The sequence below is a fragment of the Lissotriton vulgaris genome, chromosome 6 (genome assembly GCF_964263255.1).
Source record: "Lissotriton vulgaris chromosome 6, aLisVul1.2, whole genome shotgun sequence".
NCBI lineage: Eukaryota > Metazoa > Chordata > Amphibia > Caudata > Salamandridae > Lissotriton > Lissotriton vulgaris.
In genome coordinates, this window is record NC_141694.1 from 500,331,231 (window position 1) to 500,352,070 (window position 20,840).

General features: G+C 40.1%; 1 protein-coding gene across 1 annotated transcript in view; it reads right to left on the minus strand.

The window, feature by feature from the left end:
- Positions 1-4,580: 4,580 nt before the first annotated feature.
- LOC147707491 (CD109 antigen-like) overlaps positions 4,581-20,840 on the minus strand; it is an 871,995-nt gene continuing 855,735 nt past the window's right edge. Inside the window, exon 33 of the mRNA XM_086926508.1 lies at positions 4,581-4,992. Within this exon, the coding sequence (XP_086782634.1) occupies positions 4,823-4,992 (170 nt within the window). The 3' untranslated portion in view covers positions 4,581-4,822. The remainder of the gene's footprint in view (positions 4,993-20,840) is intronic.

Below are 20,840 nucleotides of genomic sequence, written 5' to 3' on the forward strand. Positions count from 1 at the left end.
GAATTCAGTCCTCTCGACATAAAGTTAATGCGCTAACCAACATGTTTGTCTTATTAATATTGCATTTCACGACATGTTAGGTATCTAGAAGAAGCTTGCTTATGTGTCGCTACTAACCATAATCCGCTTGCACTAAAATGGCCGCTGCTACGCGGGATTTCATACTGCGCATGCGTCTGTCATACTCATGTGACATGACAACTTTCTCGGCTTGGAGGGAAACTTTCACTTCTGCGCACTAGAACTAAGATGGCTGCTCTGTGTTACAGCATGCATGAAGCTTGCACTGCTGCTTTTGCTAAGATGTTCGTTCTGCTTAACTCTAATGCAATAGTTAAATATAAAGGAATGGGAATAGAGTAGAGATAAGTGGTATACAGTGCATTTATTTATTCTGTGTTCTAAAACTGTTTCTTTTCTACTTTTCATGTATCGTAATCTTTGGGCCTGGGAGGTGCTATTACTCCATCTTGAAAAACCACACCGCACATGTCAAACTCCAGAAGGAGCTATGTCATTCGTCATTGAATCACAGCCAAGCTTACAGTACACTAGAAGATGTGCCTCGGAGCGTGAACTTTCAACCCCAGGAGAGGAAGCTGGACTGTTTAATACTGAACGCTATTGTTACTGATTGATACATTCATTGCCGGGTGGAATAAAAGTGCATGGGAAAATAAAGTAATGGGCGGGAACGTTAATTTTAATATCATCAAGAAAAGTTTCATTTTGGTATGGTGTGATGACCTCTCCTCTCTTCTTGGCCAATCAAAATTGGGGATCCTTACATTTGCAACATTGGGGGGTGGTACACTGACCTGAAAAATAGTATAACTAGGGTAGACTTAGTTAATTTGTCAGATTTGTCCGAATAGCTGACCTGTCACTGACCCAACGCACTCAATAGGTGATCGGGAGCAGAGGTGCTGGCAGAGCCCTTTGTCAGAAGGTTTGAAACCCAGATCAGGGTTTGAGAGCTGAAGTGCTGGCGAAGCACTTTGTCTGAGAGATCAATAACTCTTACCGGGTTCTGGCTGTTAGCTGCAGAGAGGGAGTAACGCAGGCATTGTGGGTGCCGGTCTTAGCCTGTGGTGGTCCTGTCCTGATCCAATTTGGCTTTACCTGATTCTGATCTGCACCTGCTTGCTTTATGGTGCCTGCACTTTTGGGGGTCTGTCCTTTAAACTGACCCGTGGCCAGGGTTAGTTCTTCACACCATTCTAGGTAAATATTCAATGTGGGTATGTCATTGTATTGTTTCCTTCTCTCTGCCCACCCTTAAATGTTAAATGTGTAAAGATGGCTTTATAAAAATTCTGCATATTTTCATTCTCATCGTTATTTTCCTAATTGAGAATTTTCTATTGTTCAATGTTTGGATTATGGCATTTAAAGCTTTCAGATAAAGAGTTTAAACCTTTCCCGAGTTGTGGTTATTTTAGGAGTGCAAATGTTCTATTTCTACCAATTATGCTAACACCCTGATCCATTAGATTTTCAGGTACCGGTGACTGGGATTGGTAAGTCCAATGGTATAGGTCCTGAATGGTTAACACTTTTTGATATGAGTGTAGGTTTTACATGTTCAAATTGAATATGTATATATATGGGCCTAGGTGAGTATGGGAAAAAACGGGCAGGTGAACCTGCGCTCTAGCAGAGGTTGCGTACATACTCCTCATAAAGTGCATCTCCTCCCCATACTCAATTTCTTGAATGTCCATGTCTTGTGTGTCGCTCAGGACACCCACCACCATTGTATTCATGTCTTGCGTGTCATTCATGACATTCATCTCCATTGGGCCGTATCAAACACCTCTCTTTTTTTGTGCCGCATAGAACACCATTCTTCCATTGTTCCGCATTTGACACCTCTTTTTTTCGTGCGACATAGGACACCATTCCTCTATTGTGCCTTATCGGACACTTCTCTTTTTCATGCCGCATGGGACACCATTCCTCCATTGACTCCCTCTAAAATTGACCATCATTCACTGTCAAAACCGCTCTTAGCTTTCTTCCTGAGCAGTATTTGCCAATGGTTTCGCATACACAGATACACTTCTCATGTTGGAATAATGACTTCAAGATCTCCTCATTAACTTTCTGCTCTGGGATCACAGGAACTGCCCTTTCCTTCTCGGGCATACTATAAATAAGGAGTAAGCTGATAGATTGTCCTTCTCTGGCATAATGTAAATAAGGTGCACATTTATAAAAAATAGGCTCAAGGCATAGGTTTAAGGTAAACCTAAATGAATAAACACTCCAACATAGAAAGGGGTTTTAACTTAAAGCTTAAAAGGAATAAGCCCTGTAACTTGGCTTTAATGAATATCTATGCACCATATCTAATCACCAATTTACTCTATGGAAGTAAAGAGAGATGAATCCCCTAGTGAAACAAATTTGCAGGTTGTCATCTGCGATGCTGCCAGATGATTAGCTACTTGCCGGAATTTCTGAAAGCTATGATTTTAAGGCACGTTTTTGGGTTTCCCAAGCTTTTCAGGTAATAGGTAAACATACGCTGTTGGAAGGTCACATATATCGGTCTATATTCGTAATTACACAAATAACCATTTCTCTAGCACTTACTAATAATTACTTATTAAAATATAAAGGAACAATTTTAGTAAATTTAGAATAAATAAAGATTAAAGAAAAAACGGTATGTTTCTACTTTTAAGCATTATAGTTTGCATGCAGATTTTTCATGCTGGTTCAGAATTTACTGAGCCATATTACAAGATTTATAACTTTTGACCAATAGGTAACACACAAATCTCTTCAGCAAAAGCTGCAGGCCACTGAGCTGTCTACATAAAATAGAAATCTTTGACCTGCATGTTGCACATTGTGCTTTGTAATAGGCACATTAATGCTCAATGTTTATGTAATACCAAACCTACTGGCAATATAAATACCAAGATGACTTAGATTGTAGTTTTCATAGTTTGGAAACCACAGTAATGTTAAACCAATATGAAAAGCTTGTTAAGATAATGAATTACTAATCTGAGCAAGGAGCAACATTTAAAAGAGGAAGATTGTTCAGCCCATGGACTGCTAATACTGTGTGGATGTTCTATTCTAGATTGATTTTGTTTTATGACGTAATGTTTTTTCAGGTGCTATGTGGAGTGGCATTAAAGGATTAATGTATAATGATATGCCTCTGGTCTTGTAACGAAATTTGTATATTACCTAGCAAACCAAAACCTAACTATAAAATGCTTGCATTAGAACACATATTGTAAATATGAGCACATGGCAACAGCAAAAACTGCTCATACAAATCTGATGTTGCCACAATTTCTTGTCAAATTACATTACAGGTTCTCTGGAAAGCTCTATAGCATTGCTGTTGTGTATTCAGAAAGTAGTTCTAGGAACTAGGGCATTTACCTTGAGATCTAATGACACAGTGCCGTAGATTTATTCGGTCTGGTTTCTACACATTGTGGTTCTCTCCAATATATGTCTAGAAACTACTGAGACTACAATGTTTGAGATAATTTCTTCACTTATCAGTACACAGGTAGTACAGTGAGTTGTCAGATCACAATCGCTAAGTGTTGATATTGATGGCTTAGCCATTGTTCAAATGGTGGGTTGTGGTGGGGGCGTCACCCGTGTTGCAAGAAGATACTCATACCAGTTCTCGTAAGAAGCGCACAATCAAAGGTCTACCACATGCTCTAATTCACACGATAAACTTTACTAAAACCTTCTTCTAGATAAAATCTAATTTCAATTATCTATTGTGTTCTTTTGTATCTATTTCCGACCATGAAATATATATTAAACTTATTTTACTGCACCATTAACAACTTTGTATACTTTTCGTTTTTCATAAAAATGCATACAACCATTCCTGCATCTGATAATAGCATTGCTTTTTTAGAGGGCTGAGCAATTTATACTGCTCTTGCTGTAGAAACAACCATGGGTTCACTAGGCAGAGAATCCACAGAGCTGCTTTTTAATATCAGGCAATAATTTCGAGTGAGAACAAGGTATATATTTTGATGGTCTGCATAGTTTAATAGCAGTATATTATGATTTATATAGAGGTGAAGAAATATATTTTTGTAGGTACCAGGATGTTTTTTTTTGTAGATACGCTAAACACAAGTTTGACACACCCCTTATTAGCTCCCTTGAGCCATGACAAGGAAACTACATTACAGATGGAGAGACAATGAGGTGTACCTGACTTGATTCTTGATTTATTTGTATCAAGCATTATAGTCCATGGTTGATATATGATGTTGATTGTAGTGAGCATACAGAGTCTAACTCTATTGGGTACAGAGGTTTGAATAGACGATAATAATGAGTGGGGCAACATGGTACCTACCGAAACAGTGTTGTTGTGGAGTCATTTCACATGTAACGGGAGAATCAGTTCAGTGACAAAAACAAAATTACAGACTGACATATGTATTCTACAATACCTTACATAACATTACATCATTTTATATTGTTATGGCCTTTTATCTAATGCTATGTCATTTTGTGTTAAGATATGCAGAACCCATTTTTTCCTAAATTAATAAAATGATACGCAGACACAGTTTAGATAAAATGTGTGTTATTATATCAATTTGAGGAATTAATGTGACCTTGTCTTCTCATTGAAGGTGTACTGTCTCTGCTATGTAACACTGTATTTTTTGTGTCTTATTTACAAAAAATAAAAATATTCTTTCACAGGATTTGAGGTTTTCAATAAACAAGGCAGCCCATCAAACCAAGGCAAGCTACAGATATCTTTTTTTAATCTAGCATAAAAACAATCTCCTAACAGTCACATTCACTATAAAAGGAAATGTATTACAAACAAGCTGATGAATAAACCAAGTAGTGGTGAATGATGAAGCAATTGAATGGAAATGTTTGAACAAAAATCACAGTCCTTTTTACAGAACACGCAGGGTGATAGATTCTGCATCACCTTTGAATTATAGCTTCTTGATGCTCTTCTTTCTGTTCAAAGAATAACAACACATTTGGTAAGTACTGGCTTAATGCTAAGATTATTAAAACATGACATGGTTCCTAAAGTGAGCATTCATATACAGCATTGTTATTTTACTAATTCTCACTTCTAAACATCTTTAGTTCCACTGTGTTAGTAAAGACTATACAGAATAACAATACAAACTTTTCTGTCATACAACAATGCAGCACATATGTTCAAATACTATTTTCTGTTCTAATTCCAAGAAATTATCACAACTAATTCGGGACTGATTATCGGTGGAAAACATGTTCACTACAATATATCGATATATGAACATTCTTACTTTCCCATATAGACATATTTAGAAAGTACCTATCAGTATTTCCATACTACTCAAAACCCTTCATTTGGGACAAAGACTCACAATTAATTCAATATATTGAAATAATATGAAATTTTACAATTACATTAGTATTCAATGTATGCAAATCTTTGTCAAGTTTTTCAAGTAATTGATAATAAGCATTACTAAAGTGCTGGCGTGGTAAAAAGTAAAGGAACATTTAACTGAAGATGATTTTAGCATCAAAGAATGTTTGTAAATTACATTAAAAGTATACATGTAATCAAGATGGAGATTTACCAACAATACAAGTAATTGGATCATTAAGCTATGTTCATATCTTGAAGTGTCTCATTTCTTCTATGAAAGCATCAAATACCAGAAACAGTAAAGGCTAATAGTTCCTGCATTAGTGCCCCGAGTGGTCTAAGGGACCTCACCCCAATTTACTGAAAAAATGGTATAAGACATGATGGAGATATAAGGAAGTAATCCTTTCCTGAAGTGCACAATTCACAGAACTAAGCTATGATTTTTTTTCTATAAATATAGAGAATAGCAAGGTACATAACCTCATTTGTATTGCTGTCTCGCTAGGCAGCATTGTATGCTGTATCTTTCCATCCACTTTAGGCTCTGTGATTGGCTGTCTTTGTCATCGGTTGCCAATGTTCTACTTTCGATTTGCTGCTATGCTCACTACTGGAATTTTGACCCACCATTGGAGCATAGCTCGATCTCCGATGCCTTTACAGAGTGAAAGTGTATTCTTACACAGGTGACATGCTGGGACTATTTTCTTTCTTCTTGCATTGCAGCTTTTTTCAATTATTACATTTACTGCATTTGTTCTCATTCCAAAGTATATGTTACACAATTTTGAATTTCAAATTTATGGAGATGATTTTGTGGTGAAAAGGGGATTAAAACAATAGTTTTCAGGATTGAAATGTGCTCCCAAGTCCCTGGACCATGCTGGTTGCCATTCATCTGTTTACTGTGTTCACTTACGACAAGACCATATAACATTGCACATAGGCACAGCAACGCCATTAATTTAGTCTGGTATGAAGAGCAGTACGCTTATGTTTATGTTCTTGTTTTCGAGTGCCTCGTATTAGCTAAGCTGTGTATGTCTGTCCCAGTTCCCACTTCCCATTCAAAGGTGCGCATAGCCCTTGCAAATAGACAAATCCCTGCTATATGGAGCATAAGCTGCGTCTACGAATGGACACTTCAGCAGGGCTAAACAGTGCCCAAATAAGCTCTTCAATATGTTTTTCATGACAGTCAACTGAATATAGAACAACAAAAGAGTACCAGAGGGTCTGAGAGAAAAGTAAGTTAACGGTGTGCAGGGAACAGGCAAACAACGGGAGACCCCTAAGCTGACCAATAAAGCATGGTAAACAATGACAACCCGATAGATGGTCAGAGTTACCCATCAGTCACCACTCAGAAAAGCCCTTCATCATTTGGGATTTGTCAAAACCATCTATGCAGATATGTTTTCCCAGACAGTAGGAGATCAGAATGTAGATAGATCTCCTCCGCTGAGCGAACAATAGTATGGTCTACCACTTCTTAAGAATGATGAGTGGTGAAGCGTGGTGTGACTGAGGGAGTGCAGTGCCAAAAAGGCTTTAGCGTGAAAAAGTAAAAATAAAGAAGTGTATATAAAATTGTATAAGGGGGCATAGAAAAAACTTTATTCGGGTGATGCTCGCTTCGCCAATGTTAAAAATTTGTTAAAGACAGTTTAAAAAATACCCTGTCTAGCGATGGAACCAGGTCGACATGTTTCAGCAATGGGTGAACATAGTTGTCCTTGCTTTCTTCAGGACCTCATAACAAATGAATGCTACTGCAAATGTAAAATAAATGATAAGTGACGACTAAAAAACAAAAGTGACAGACAAGTACACAAATCACCTGCAGTCTCCAGGTGAAGAGTCTCGTCTTAAGCTTACAGCTAATGTCGTTCACATAGCTTGTAAGACGTGAAGACCTCACCCCACCTGGCAGTGGCTCAGGAGTAGAGTGAAGCACCGCTCTAACCGTCGATACTCCTTAGCCGGCGTCTGAACTGAGTTGGTTCAGACGAAGGCTAAGGAGTACCGACGGTTAGAGCGGTGCTTCACTCTACTCCTGAGCCACTGCCAGGTGGGGTGAGGTCTTCACGTCTTACAAGCTATGTGAACGACATTAGCTGTAAGCTTAAGACGAGACTCTTCACCTGGAGACTGCAGGTGATTTGTGTACTTGTCTGTCACTTTTGTTTTTTAGTCGTCATTTGTTATGAGGTCCTGAAGAAAGCAAGGACAACTATGTCCACCCATTGCTGAAACATGTCGACCTGGTTCCATCTCTAGGCAGCGCATTTTTTAAACTGTCTTTAACAAATTTTTAACATTGGCAAAGCGAGCATCACCCGAATAAAGTTTGTTCTATGCCCCCTTATCCAATTTTATATACACTTCTTTATTTTTACTTTTTCACGCTAAAGCCTTTTTTGCACTGCACTCCCTCAGTCACACCACGCTTCACCACTCATCAGTCTTAAGGAGTGATAGACCATACTATTGTTCGCTCAGCGGAGGAGATCTATCTACATCCTGGTCTCCTACTGTCTGGGAAAACATATCTGCATAATTGGTTTTGACAAATCCCAAATGATGAAGGGCGGTTCCGAGTGGTGACTGATGGGTAACTCTGACCATCTATTGGGTTGTCATTGTTTACCATGCTTTATTGGTCAGCTTAGGGGTCTCCCGTTGTTTGCCTGTTCCCTGCACACCGTTAACTTACTTTTCTCTCAGACCCTCTGGTACTCTTTTGTTGTTCTGTATCTGTGGGGGCTGTTCCCAGAGACTGGTCTTTAAATATTCCCCCGGGTCCTATCTCACCATAGTGTTTTTGTTAGTCAACTGAATATATCCTAACCCAGATCAATGAATCTAGATTTGTAATATTTGCCATTCACCTCTTCCGCAAAATCAATGCCACCAAGACCAAGATAATAAACTCACTCCTTCTCTGAACACTATGCCAACTTACTCTGGCCAATCACACACATCTAAATGGTGTGACTTCACAGGTATAACTGCCTACTCAGTTAAGAAAGTGGTTGCTGGAAACAGACCTGCGCTTGACTTAGACAATATTATTACTATACATATTGAAAGCACATACATTGAGGGCCTCCCAGTGATAACATTATAAATACCTCCATTGAACAAAATGCGGTTTCCTGTCTTATCATATTCATCCATTACTAAAGAAACTGGATGTAGGACAATCACTAGTTGCCCATGACTTGCCAATTTGTTTGCAACATGTGTTGTGATTTATCCTAAGAGTGCATTGACAGAGTGCAAATCTTGACCCCTTTCATATCTAGCTTTTGGTTTTAGAAAGGTTGATGACACCCTTAATTTCTTTTTGACCATATCCCATAGCTTCCGCTGCTACTCAAAAAATTCCCCTGACAATACTACATGATGTGTGTAAAAAGGACAGTTCCTCCTCTGAGCTCTTTACAAAACCCTTTGCAGTTCCATGAGGCTCAAATCTGAACCCCTGTTTTTCAATCAATACGGTGAGCCATTAGATGAACCTCAACATAAACTTGCAGTATTGATCCAAAAATACATGTACAACATTCAGTTATATGTGAAATGATATAGAATGAATAACATCCATAACTTAACAACATATATATCTACGGTTCAATCATGGATATGATATATGAATCTGAACCCACAAAAAGCTAACTTTATGATCCTCTCTTCTAAATCTAGTATCCAGCATCTTCCAGAATGAGTATCCATTCTGAATAAGATAGGCATCTCTCCAAAGATAGTTACTACAACTAAACCTCTTGGCATCACTCTGGACTCAAAACGTGAATTAGAAGGACATTACATTCTATAGCGAAGTCTGGTAACTACCACCTGAGGAGCATTAGGAAAACAGACGTTTCCAACAAATAGCAGACAAGAAGGCCATTGTAAATCAAGTGTGATTGTATTTATTTAACATTATCTCCCATATATTTGATGTCCAGTTGTGAAGTGCCATGCCGCTGAGAATGGGGTTTAAAAAGTACTATACCATGCTCTACATAAAAGCAATCTAAATAAAAACAAAACAGAAAGTATTACTGTTTTTATGACTCAAAAAATGCTGTGCACTAGAAAAAAGACTTAACACCAGTATTAAGTACTGTGTAGTCGGACTGATTACATATGACCATCCTAAGAAAATAAAAAGAGTATAAATGTCAATAAGGAGCATGGATTTACTTCACCAACACATGATTTAAGTCGCTGATTTGTTTTAGCGTATCAGCATGTTTCTGTATTACTAAAATTCCCAGGGCCAGGTTTATTTTTGAAAGGCAAAACTGAATGACCCTTAAGGAGTTGTGTATGGGAGGTTGGGCGGGGTTCCACCCAAGTTCCCAAATGCTATCTGAAACTACCGTTCTGCTTTTCTGCCCCATTACCAACCTTCAAAAGTAAGTATTGAATGTTCGACCTTGTTATCCCGAAATATTTATATCCTAAAAAGGACGTATGTGGCAGATCAGGGAGGTTTATGTAGTCATGTTGTGGTTCAACTTGCTACAAGGAGAGCGTAGATAAATCAGAGTTCCAGAGTTCATGGTGAACTGGCATGACGATACATAATAACAATGGGGTTGTTTACTATCATGGAGGTTCAAGCAACAATGCAGACGAGAGAAAAGCTCAAATTGTCTGTGGGGTCACGTAGAAAATAATCCTTGGTTGATGTCTACTCGTCTACAATGTTATGTTTCATATGGTGTCTCACCAGCCCTCATCCCTTTGATGAACCTGCACAAAGGTAAAGGAGTTCATGGAAGATGCATACATAATATAGTCCTCCCACAAAAATATATCTCTTTCCGGAACTCTTCTCTGGTCAATTCTCCCTCTAAACACTTTCCCACCTTTAATATGTGAAATAGTTAGCCAATAACCTGCTACTTCCTCCATCTCACTTTGGACTTCTCTCTTGCTCCTTCCCTGTGATGGTAGCAGGCATCATTATTAGCAGACCAGATGTCGGATAAAGAGAAACAGGGAGACTGTTTGATAGGCCAGAGGTGACTGAACGTCATAACACATTAGCAAAGTCAAAGTAGACCCGTTAAGTGGTGAAATAGAAAGTTTAGCCTGATTACAATATTTTAGCTTCCGCAAAAAAGGGACCGAGTTCTTGAAAATATAGTGCATTATAACGACGCACGGCGGCAGGTGTATTTATATCAATGGCAAAATACTGAAACATCCCTGGCTGTGCTTTCATTGTAATGCACATTTAAATGCAGTTGAATGTCTTGACACATTGAAAACATCCAAGACAACGAGCGCCCTGAAAGAGGATACAATAGCTCAAAAATTCAAATTATGAAGGACAAATACCTGGACTGAGGGAGAGATGATGAAGATGAGACAGGAGAAACTGAAATTAGAGAAGAGCGAATGGATCAAGACAAACAGAATGGCTAAAGAGGACTGTATAAACATGAAAAAGAGGGAATGGAGGACACAGTACAGAAAGAGTATGAAAAAGAGGCAAATGAGAGAAAGAAGGGCATGTAGAACTAAAGAAAGAGGAAAAGAGAGAAGGAAGTTCTGACCAATTGAGGTATCCTGTTTCTTAGCACTTAAAACTATGTAACCCACACAGGTGTGTAATATGGCGGTGCTTTCGTATGATAATAATGCATGTTGGATGCAAGAAAGGTCTACCTGCACGTACCCAAGGCAGCATTTAATATTAAAGAATGTATGTTTAGACACACAGCCTAACAACATGGACTGCTGAATGATACAGCCAACAAAAGTGTGCACAATGACCATTGTTTCAGTTGAAAATCTCAATTTTCCCTGACACCATTCAAACTAACAAAGACAGAAAAGGGAAGCCTTTCCGTTTCTCTGGCACATACGTGGCAACTGCAGCTCTAGGGTAAGATGACCTCACAGAGATATGTCTTGGCATGAAGAAGGAAAAGTAGCATTAGCTTCCATATGCTTTGGCAACGGGGCATTGTTTGCTTCTTTTTGTAGCAAAGCAGGAGCTGAGCCTGAGTCACTAAGATAACACCGCATCAATCTATAAAACTCTTTTAGCCCCAAAAATATATGGTGTTCTAGTGAAGGTTCAGGGTTACATACTGGGACTAGTTTAAGAGAGGAGATGTAAAATGTCTGATTTCCGCCTACTGCTTAAGGTGTGCAGGGAACTATACATGATTTGGCATAATGGCCGAACTACTTAACAGTAAACTTCATTAGTCTGAGTCCAGATCTTCCAGTCACTGTCCTTACAAAGTAAGCATTAGTCTGCTTCACAGGACCATATTACCCAGCCAAACTTAAAAGTTACTCCAAGATGGTCACCATATTCCAGGATGTAAAAAAGGAGGAACTTGATATGAAAACGTATCAATATCTCAACATATAAAAGAAAAATGTAATAACAAAGAATCTATCACCCCTAGAATGGGTAGGGAGGGAGGGGCTTAGAACTCAGGACTATAACAAGTAGGCCTAGACTCGGAGTAATTAAGATTATCGTAACTGGGCCACTACCTTTTTGTCCGTCTTCCTGTCCCAGTCCTTATGAAGTGGGCCGATACCCAAGATAATGGTACTTGATTATTAATGTTCTACTCAAAGTCAAAATGAGATTTCGAACATACAATTCTGATGCTACTCCCAAGAATGTAATAACAGTTTGAAACAAACAGAGGTGATGAGAGAAAGACAGCTGGCAATGCACCCCCACCTCCCAAATTGGAGTCGATAATGTGACATAAAAGTATGTGATGAAGCCCTGGTGTCAGCACAACAAATGTCTTCAAATCTTCATCCCAGAGTCTCACCAGAAATATTTACAATTTGCTTTCAAGGGTAATCCATTCACCTTCCCTCACCTCCAGTTTTCCCCGTGCTTTTGGCTCCTAGTGAATATTTTTAATTCCGGAGGAATACAAGTATACCTATAATTTGATGACCGGCAAATTGCTTCTTCTTTTTGTAAGGCAAAAGAGCACGTTCAGCAAGTCGAGGTCCTGTTAAAGCAAAGATTTCTCCTGAATTACAAAACATCCAATCTTCATGTGCTGCAATCACTGCAGTTCATCAGATCAGTGTTCTGAACAGACCTAGGAGCAGGTATTTCAGAGGAAAGGAAATTCAAGTTGGCATCCCATCCCTCCGGTTAAATGGCCTTGACATTTCTAATTCTTCTTTGTAGTTGCCTCCACCTTTATACTCGGTGCCTGGGTACACCTCACAGGTAATCAGTTGCACCACACAAATCTATATAACATAACAAAACAGTACAACGCCTTTTTTGACAGTGGGATCCAATGTCTCAGGATTATGAGGCAATGGTTCCCATTACTCTGGAGACAGGTCTGGGGGGTCCAGTGGTGGCTGCTTCCTGAAGTCATTAATAGGGGTATCATCTGGTTCCTCCTCTGGTCACAATCATAACAGACTCCAGCAGCACTAGATTGGGTGGTTTGGGTGGATTTGAAAGCCCAAGGTATATGGGCCATGCTTGAGAGTTCTCAGTCAACCAACGAAGAGTGATGACAGAAAATCAGGCAGAATGGTCTGTGCCATCACCATTTTAAAAGATTTGTGCAGTATGTACTAGTTTACCCCATTGAGATATAAGGCAGGGCTAAAGTCTCTAGATGATTTCTGTATTAGAAAAAAAGGTGGAATTAAAACCTCAATGCCTCTGGTTGGGAGGGACAGGAAAGATTGCTGACTTTTGCAAGATAGGCTGTATTCCCTGAGAAGTGCCTTTCAATTAAGAAGATCCCTTGGATGGATAAGTGTAACATGCTGCGATACATTGCTATGGATACGTCAGAAACCGCTGCTGAGGGACATACATGATCAGGAGACATCTGATAAAAATTAGACTCCTTAGTTCCATTGTAGACAGTAAAGCAGAAATATCCACCCCTTCATTCATTGCAGTCTGCAAGAGTTCGAAAAATCCTTTGAAAGGGATTGAACCGTATACATCACATAGGGATTAGTTCTCACAGAAAGATTTGTCACAGCATATGCTCTTGTCACTGCTCCCTCCAGCTTTTAATCTGTCTCATCAGCGGGAAGGGCAACCCTTCTGACAACAACTTACCCTGCAAGGATAATCTTCCAATGAGGTTGTGCACATTTACCATGTGCGGAAATCCCCCGGAAATTCCTTCCAGTGGATATCTTTTAGGCAGGAATCCAGGAAAGGATACCTTAACAATATCTTTCCATTCATGAACAAGTACACGGTGTATGGCGCTGTGCAGCAGTAAGGAGTTCAGATCCACCTGTTGGTACTGGGTGAAGAAATCATCTTCTTTAGCACTGAAAGGAGGAGGACGAAAGTCCAGATTGCCTCTCAGGTGTTGAAAACCTCAGAGAACACCACACCTTGCAAAAAATGGCCTTAGAACTGTAATGGTAGAGGCACCGACTATAAAAGCCCTTGCTCTAAAAGCAGCCTCAGCTGCAGGCTGGTGTATGTGCTGCAGAGCTGCAATTGTAGTATACAAAAAAGTGAAGGATGGAATGCTTGATTTAATCTCCGCCACTTGTAATCACTCTGGGCCGCATCCCAGTCCATTGTTATTTTGCACAACATGACACCTCAGTTTGGATCCAGCCATATGCAAATCAGTCTTGATCCTGCTCCAATGTGAACAGTCCAGCCAGAACTGTCAAGCCATGTACGCCCTGAACCGAAACATAAGCAACTCTGGACCAGTTTCGTCCTGGTTAGTGCTCATCAGCCAGGTATAGCTTAATTCCAACTGCATAGTGTGTATGGGACCAAATTGAAGCCATTTCTGAGTAGGGGCCAGGCTGTATGTGCATTCTCTGATGTTTGCTCAAATCCATACTCTGGTAGAGTCAAGGACACTGCTAGCTTCCTTGTATTTCTAGAGACCAAAGTCATGTTGCTTCAAAATATCGCTGGAGCTGCCATTATGAAGTTAGTCGTTTTCCCCACTACCATAATATCGAGCTCACCCGAATCAGTAAATATGTTAAAAGAACACTCGCTGCTCATACCACCTCAAAATGGTTTTAGTGCAGTGCTCCTCTAACTTAAAAATAGACCGCTTAGCAAATAAAACACCATATTGAACTCAGTCTTGTCTGCTTGGCAAGGCAGAGCAACCAATGCTAGATACTGAGGCTGCTCAATCAAGTCTCTGAAGGAGAGAAACCATCAAAATAAAAATAAACATTTAATATATCAAAAGTACAATTTTACTTAACTGAGATTCAGGAAGGCAATGGATCCATTCTGCAGAAAGTAATGAACAGGAAGTTGTTCTATCAAGTTCCTCATTTTCTATATACTGGGATATAGTGGCCATCTGGGATGAACTGTTAAGATTGGCTGGGTAATAGGGTTCTGAAACGCAGAACACTACTCACTTCGTAAGGACTGGGAGAGGAAGAAGGATGAGAAGATAATAAAGCTTGAACATCTACTACAACCATTTAGGTTGGATGACTGCAATGGGATAGTTAATAGATGAATTGGGTAGCGAATAGACTGGTAAATTAGGATTACTAATGAAATAGGACTTGGGCTTTCTGAAACTTTCATCTAATTTGCATATTATGCGCTGAGTTGTTCCTAATGATTGTGATCATTCTGATCCACCCGTCATGTAGACACTGCATAACAAATAGTTATATAACTGGATTATCAATCACTCTGTGCATGTATTTATTTGGGGCATACGGGCGGGTTTCTACTTCATGTGCAGAGAAGAGCTTCTCTGAATGGATTGGCCCAACACTCCATAACTTGATATCAGTGGATTGAAAGACCCTGCCAGTTCTGCTTTTCTCTACAAAAGGTGTGAAAATATCAATGTGTCTGGCCTTTGAGGGCCCAGGACCCCCACAAATAAGTGGTAGACAAATCTAACCAGACATGCGCAGGGTTTTTTACGATCCTCATCAGTGAAAAGAAATACATCCCCTTATTCAACTCACGATTGTTAGGCGTTGTTGAATTTCTTACTGTGAATATGGATTCCTGCAGCATCAGTTGCTGCTGGGGCTTGGTTGCAGATGGTTGAATAAAGCTGTTTTCGACTTACCCGAGAGTCCTCTTAATTTCACTGCCAATAAGATGCCACCAGCACCAACCCTATCCTGTTGAATCGTATTGAATTTAATGGAGGTTAAATTCTTTGGGGAGAATTTCATAGCAGCTGTCCATTTTGTGCAATCCATGGTGGTAAGCTATGCCATCCTACCACTGAGTGCTTTCTCCTGACCCTTATTTTCTTGTTTGTGGCAATCATCTGGTATTGGCATTCAGTGGGTAGTTGCATGCACATCTCATATCAAAACAGGTCTACACATTTTCCATACAAGCCCCACTGCCTGTAGATAGTGGAATGTGTGACATTTTATAGCGGCCATTTTGAAGGGTTGGGATTTATCTCCAACTGACCACAGACCCTTCACATTGATGACGTTACTAGTGGCCATCTTAAGAATTGGGAAGTACTCCATTACTCATCATCGGAGGGCATGTTAAGTATGATCATTGATTTTACTTTGTCTGCAATGTCAGTGACAGGCACCCCTGTACCAACAAATGAAAGTTTGCATTTCAAGACTCCACTTGTGGTGACAGACACTTCTCTCTAACCAATCAAGACTGTACTTTAAGTCTGCACACTTTAACAACAAACACATTTTGTGACCACGTCTGGTAACTGGACACAATTTGTGACACACACACACACACACACACACAGAATTTGATATATTCTTCTTCTGTGAGCGCAGCTTCTCACCCACACAGGGCCACACCAAATAGAGACTCCTCCACTATTTTTTCCTGTTCCAAGCACCTCCCCACTAAATTGTGAACAGGAAAGTCTCTGAGGCTTATTTAAAAACAATTGATGGACAAACTTATGCTACCAAAAAGAAAAAAAGCACTTTAAGTATACAAACTGGGTCTGAAAGTTGGATGTATCTTGAAAACCCTTTTTTTCGAAGTAGTCATTGTCCACACTGCTATGGGTGAGAATGGTGACACTATGGATGTTATAGGTGAATACTCATCGATTATCAAAACTCTGCACAAAAGATTTAATCCTAGAAAGGATACCATTTTAGAGTGTCACACATTTTTACAACATTCCCAACTTCCTGGACAATTTTGGTGCTCCCTAATGGTCATTTGCGGACACATGCAATTATTATTGGGATTTTAAAGCTCAAATGATTTGTGACCAACTGATAAAGAGGATCAACAATATGAAAATTCAGGAAAGACTTATCAACAGAGGGTCTAGATTTGCAAACTGCATTGGCGTTAGTGAGAGGCATTTAGGGCCAGATGTATCAAAGGGTTTTGCCCATTCTGTGTCAATGGGAAAAAGTGTTCAAGATTAAGCAAACTTCAAAATAGCCTCAAAGACAGTCAGCAAAAGTCGAAAGCAAAAAATAGTCCTTCTAACATTAAAGCCAGTCGTGAAAACAATGACCTGTTTTGTTTGCGCTCTGGAAGTAAATACCACTTAGGCAATTTGGCATTTTTCGCAGCTCTCAATCAAAATAGTTTTAAGTGTGGTAAAAAAGTATTTTTGCATGTGTGCACCCCAGGATTAACCCCTCGTAGTTTACAGGTTGTAAAGTAAATTGAAGAAGATGGTAACTCTCAGCATGATAATAATTGTATCCTAATGTTGTCTTCCTTTGAACTAGGTTGGGGTAAAGTAGTTGAAATATCTTCTGTGAATGGTCTTTGTTAAAGGTCTTCTGCCACTCCAAAGTGAAATCACAGTAAATAGTAAAGTGATGACATGTATTGTGGACTTAGGGTCTCCTTTCACAGTAATTAATAAAAAGTATTCCCTTAAATTTGAAGCTACACAATTAAACAAACCTCATATTGGAATTTTTGCATATGGTGGAGTAGAGGAAGATTCCTTGTCGCATTAGAATTTGAGGATAGTTTCACCATCTGACCTGTATATGTTGTTAAAGATGGTTACAACCTGTTAGCGTGGAACAAATAAGGCGAACTAAATATTGTACTGGGCTCAAATCATCCCGAAATGTTGGTGTCAAGACAGGATTTTCATTTACCCAATGGTGTGCACTCATGTGGCACACACATAAGTAATTAGTCCCACACATTTTTTGAGATTTTCAAAGAAAGGCTGGGCAAACTGAAAGGTTTCCAACATTGTATTGTATTAAAAGACAATGGCAGTCATACATTATCCACACAGGGTACTCTTGGGTTTATGTAGCAAATTAGGAACTGGAAACACTGTATTTTGGGAATAACTTAACCTTGATAAGTTTCAAAATGGTCTGTTCCTGTGGTATTGGTGAGCAAATCAGATAAATCATTAAGACTGTGTGTAGGTTTAAGGGATCTTAGTTCCAATATTTGGATTAATCGCTAACCAGTACCCAAAATAAACACGATGTTAATAATACCCAAGAGAGCAGTGTTTTTTACATCTTTAGATAGGTCTGCGGCCTAAAACTAGGTTGAGTTGTGTCAGGAGTGAAGACATCATGACAGATGTAGGACATCATGTGTCTAGAAGAGGTGTTAAACCCAAAATCAAGATCTTGGAAGCGATATAAAGAGCACCTAAACCCACAGATAAGGATCAGCACTAATCTTGCATGGATTTAGTGGAGTATTAAGCCATGTTCATGAGACAGTTTGCTGGTGAGACAACATTTTTTTGTAAACGAATCAAAAAAAACACAAAGTATGTGGGAGAGGAAGAGTATCATAAAGAGTTTGAATCAATCAAATGTGAAACTATGTCTACTCACCCTCTCAAAGGTTTTGACAAAGGTGACTTGTTTATTATTTCCACTGATGAAAGCACTATGAGCCTAGGTGCTGTACTAATGTAAAGAAGAAGTAATGGGTGTGAGGAAGAGGTTAGAGACGTCTGAAGGCCACATATTCCACTGTAGAAAGGGAGGGTCTTGGCTTGTGGTGGAGAGTTCCGTATTTTAGAAAGTTTGTGTAGGGTAATAGGTTTGTATTGAGAGCAGACCACAGATCGTTGGTGGACTTGTTGATGAGTGGAGGAGGAAGGTAGCTGTTAAAAGTGTCTGAGTCTAAGAAAGAAATGAATAATGATCTTGAAATAGTTTGTGTTATAAGTTCTACTGATGTTGCCATGAATTGAGCTTTGTCTGATGTTGAGTGGATAGGAGGATTAGCAGGTGACAGTGAAATACAAGATGTTTTAAATGTTGGTACCAGTAATTGAAATAATACCAAAAACATTCCGAAGAAGTGAATCCCTTATGAAAAAAAGAACAACTGAGGAGTTATCTACTATAGATGGTATTGTGCGAAGATGTATCGAGTCTTTGTAGCAAAGTGTTGAATTTGGCTAAGGACAGTCATACGATGAAGCTCAGAGTGAAAGAATATTTTGGTGGGCTGGTATAGACATGACAGTGGAGTATTTCGTACTGGATTGTTGCACATGCCTCCTCAGTTACAAAACCCATGTGACATGCCTCAGTCTCTTCACTCTGATAGTCACAAATAACTCACCATGATGTAAATTCACACTTGAAATTTCTGTGCAAACACAGGGAGATGATGGATGGAGTGCTGAACCTTTTCAGACACTCATGACCAGTCACAGATCTGGGTTGAAGCCATCATTGTTCTTTAGCTCACTACGCCACCCCAGTTCAGACCCAGCCATAAGAAAAACAGTCTTGAACCTTTCAGTCCAGTTGAAACTGCCAAGCCAGGTCTTCCCTGGACCGAAAACAAGCATCCTGGGACCGGTTTTGGGGTAACATCCCTCAAAACCGGCTAGCTTGAATCCAGTGGCAAAGTGAACAAGGGACCCACATCTGTGAATACCCTGACAACTTAGGGCATTGAGGGCCTTACTGCTAAAGGTGCTGCGGTAGCATAAACACTTTTGTCTATTTCCTAAATAGTGAGAGTAGACTCTTAAAGCACTAGTAAGCAATCCCTGGATGTGGCCACCAGTGAATGGGGAATAACCCAGACCACATTACAAGGAAGAAGGTGGAACAGGGATTTGCCAGATAAAGACTAGAGCCCCGACCTTAAGGGGATTGATTTATTGTTCATGAATGCCCTGATACGTCTTTGAATGCACAGTTAGAAATGAAAGACTTATTTTTAATATAAAAAAGTATCTGACTGGACGTGGATTAATTAATGAGTGAGTGAGCTTTGAGTCATGAGTCATGTTTACTCACTTGTATCTAAACTTTCCCCTTGAGACAGCCTTTGATTGCTCTTCCACAGCTACCACTGAGAGTTAAGTGCAAAAGTGATACTTTGCCCATGTGCTTGAGTTTCACAGCAGGTTGGGCCCCGGGCCATCAGGGGAAAAAAGTCTCAACCTTTCTGGCCGATGACACCCAGCTGATCCTCTCCCCATCAACGAACCCACAACTGCCAGACCAACTTCTATAGTGGAATGAAGGCCGTCGCCACCTGGATGAAAGACAGCTGCCTCAAGCTCAACTCAGAGAAGATCGAAGTACTCATCCTGGGTCCCACCCCTTCAGCCTGGGACAACTCCTGGTGGCCAGCTGATCTGGGACACCCTCCCCTTGGCACCATACTGAACTCATCGCTCTCAATGACCCACCAAATCAATTCAGTTTCCTCAGCCTGCTTCTACACACTCCCCCTGCTTCCAAAGACATTCAGATTGATCCCAACAGAATACAGAAAGACTGCCACCCAAGCACTTATCACCAGCAGACTTGACTACGGCAACACACTCAATGATGGCATCACCCAGAAACCTCCCAAGAAACTACAGAACATTCAAAACACTGCAGCCAGATTGATCTTCCAACAACTCTACTGGCTCCCAGTAAATAGGAGAATCACCTTCAAGCTCTTCACACATGCCTACAAAGCTCTCCACAACATAGGACCAGCAACCTGAACCACAGCCTCGCATTCCACATACCCGCTGACCAACTCTGTTCCACCCATCGCACCCTTGCCTCCATGCCCAGGATTCACAAGCCCAGAACCAGAGGAAGTTCCTTCTCCTACCTCATCGGCAAGACCTGGAACACCCCGACTCCACCTCAAGCAAACCGCATGGCTGACCGAATTCAAGAAGGACCTCAAGACCTGGCTCTTCGAATGATCCTCCACACCCAGAAGGACCAGCATCCCCCCCAAGCGGGTGAGTAGTCACACTTTACAAACCCCTGATTGACTGATTGCTCCAACGTAACCCTTGGCCCTCTTAAGGGGTTCCGATACTTGGCAGCAAGTGGTGGGGCATCTAACCTTTAGGAATCTGAATACAGAGGTGGGTGGCAGTGACCATTTCCAATCTGTACCAGTACAGCAATAAGTCATTTTGTTTTCTTCTACGGAGAAGTTCGACGCGCATATACAATGGAGAAAAGAGGGTTGGGAATTAAT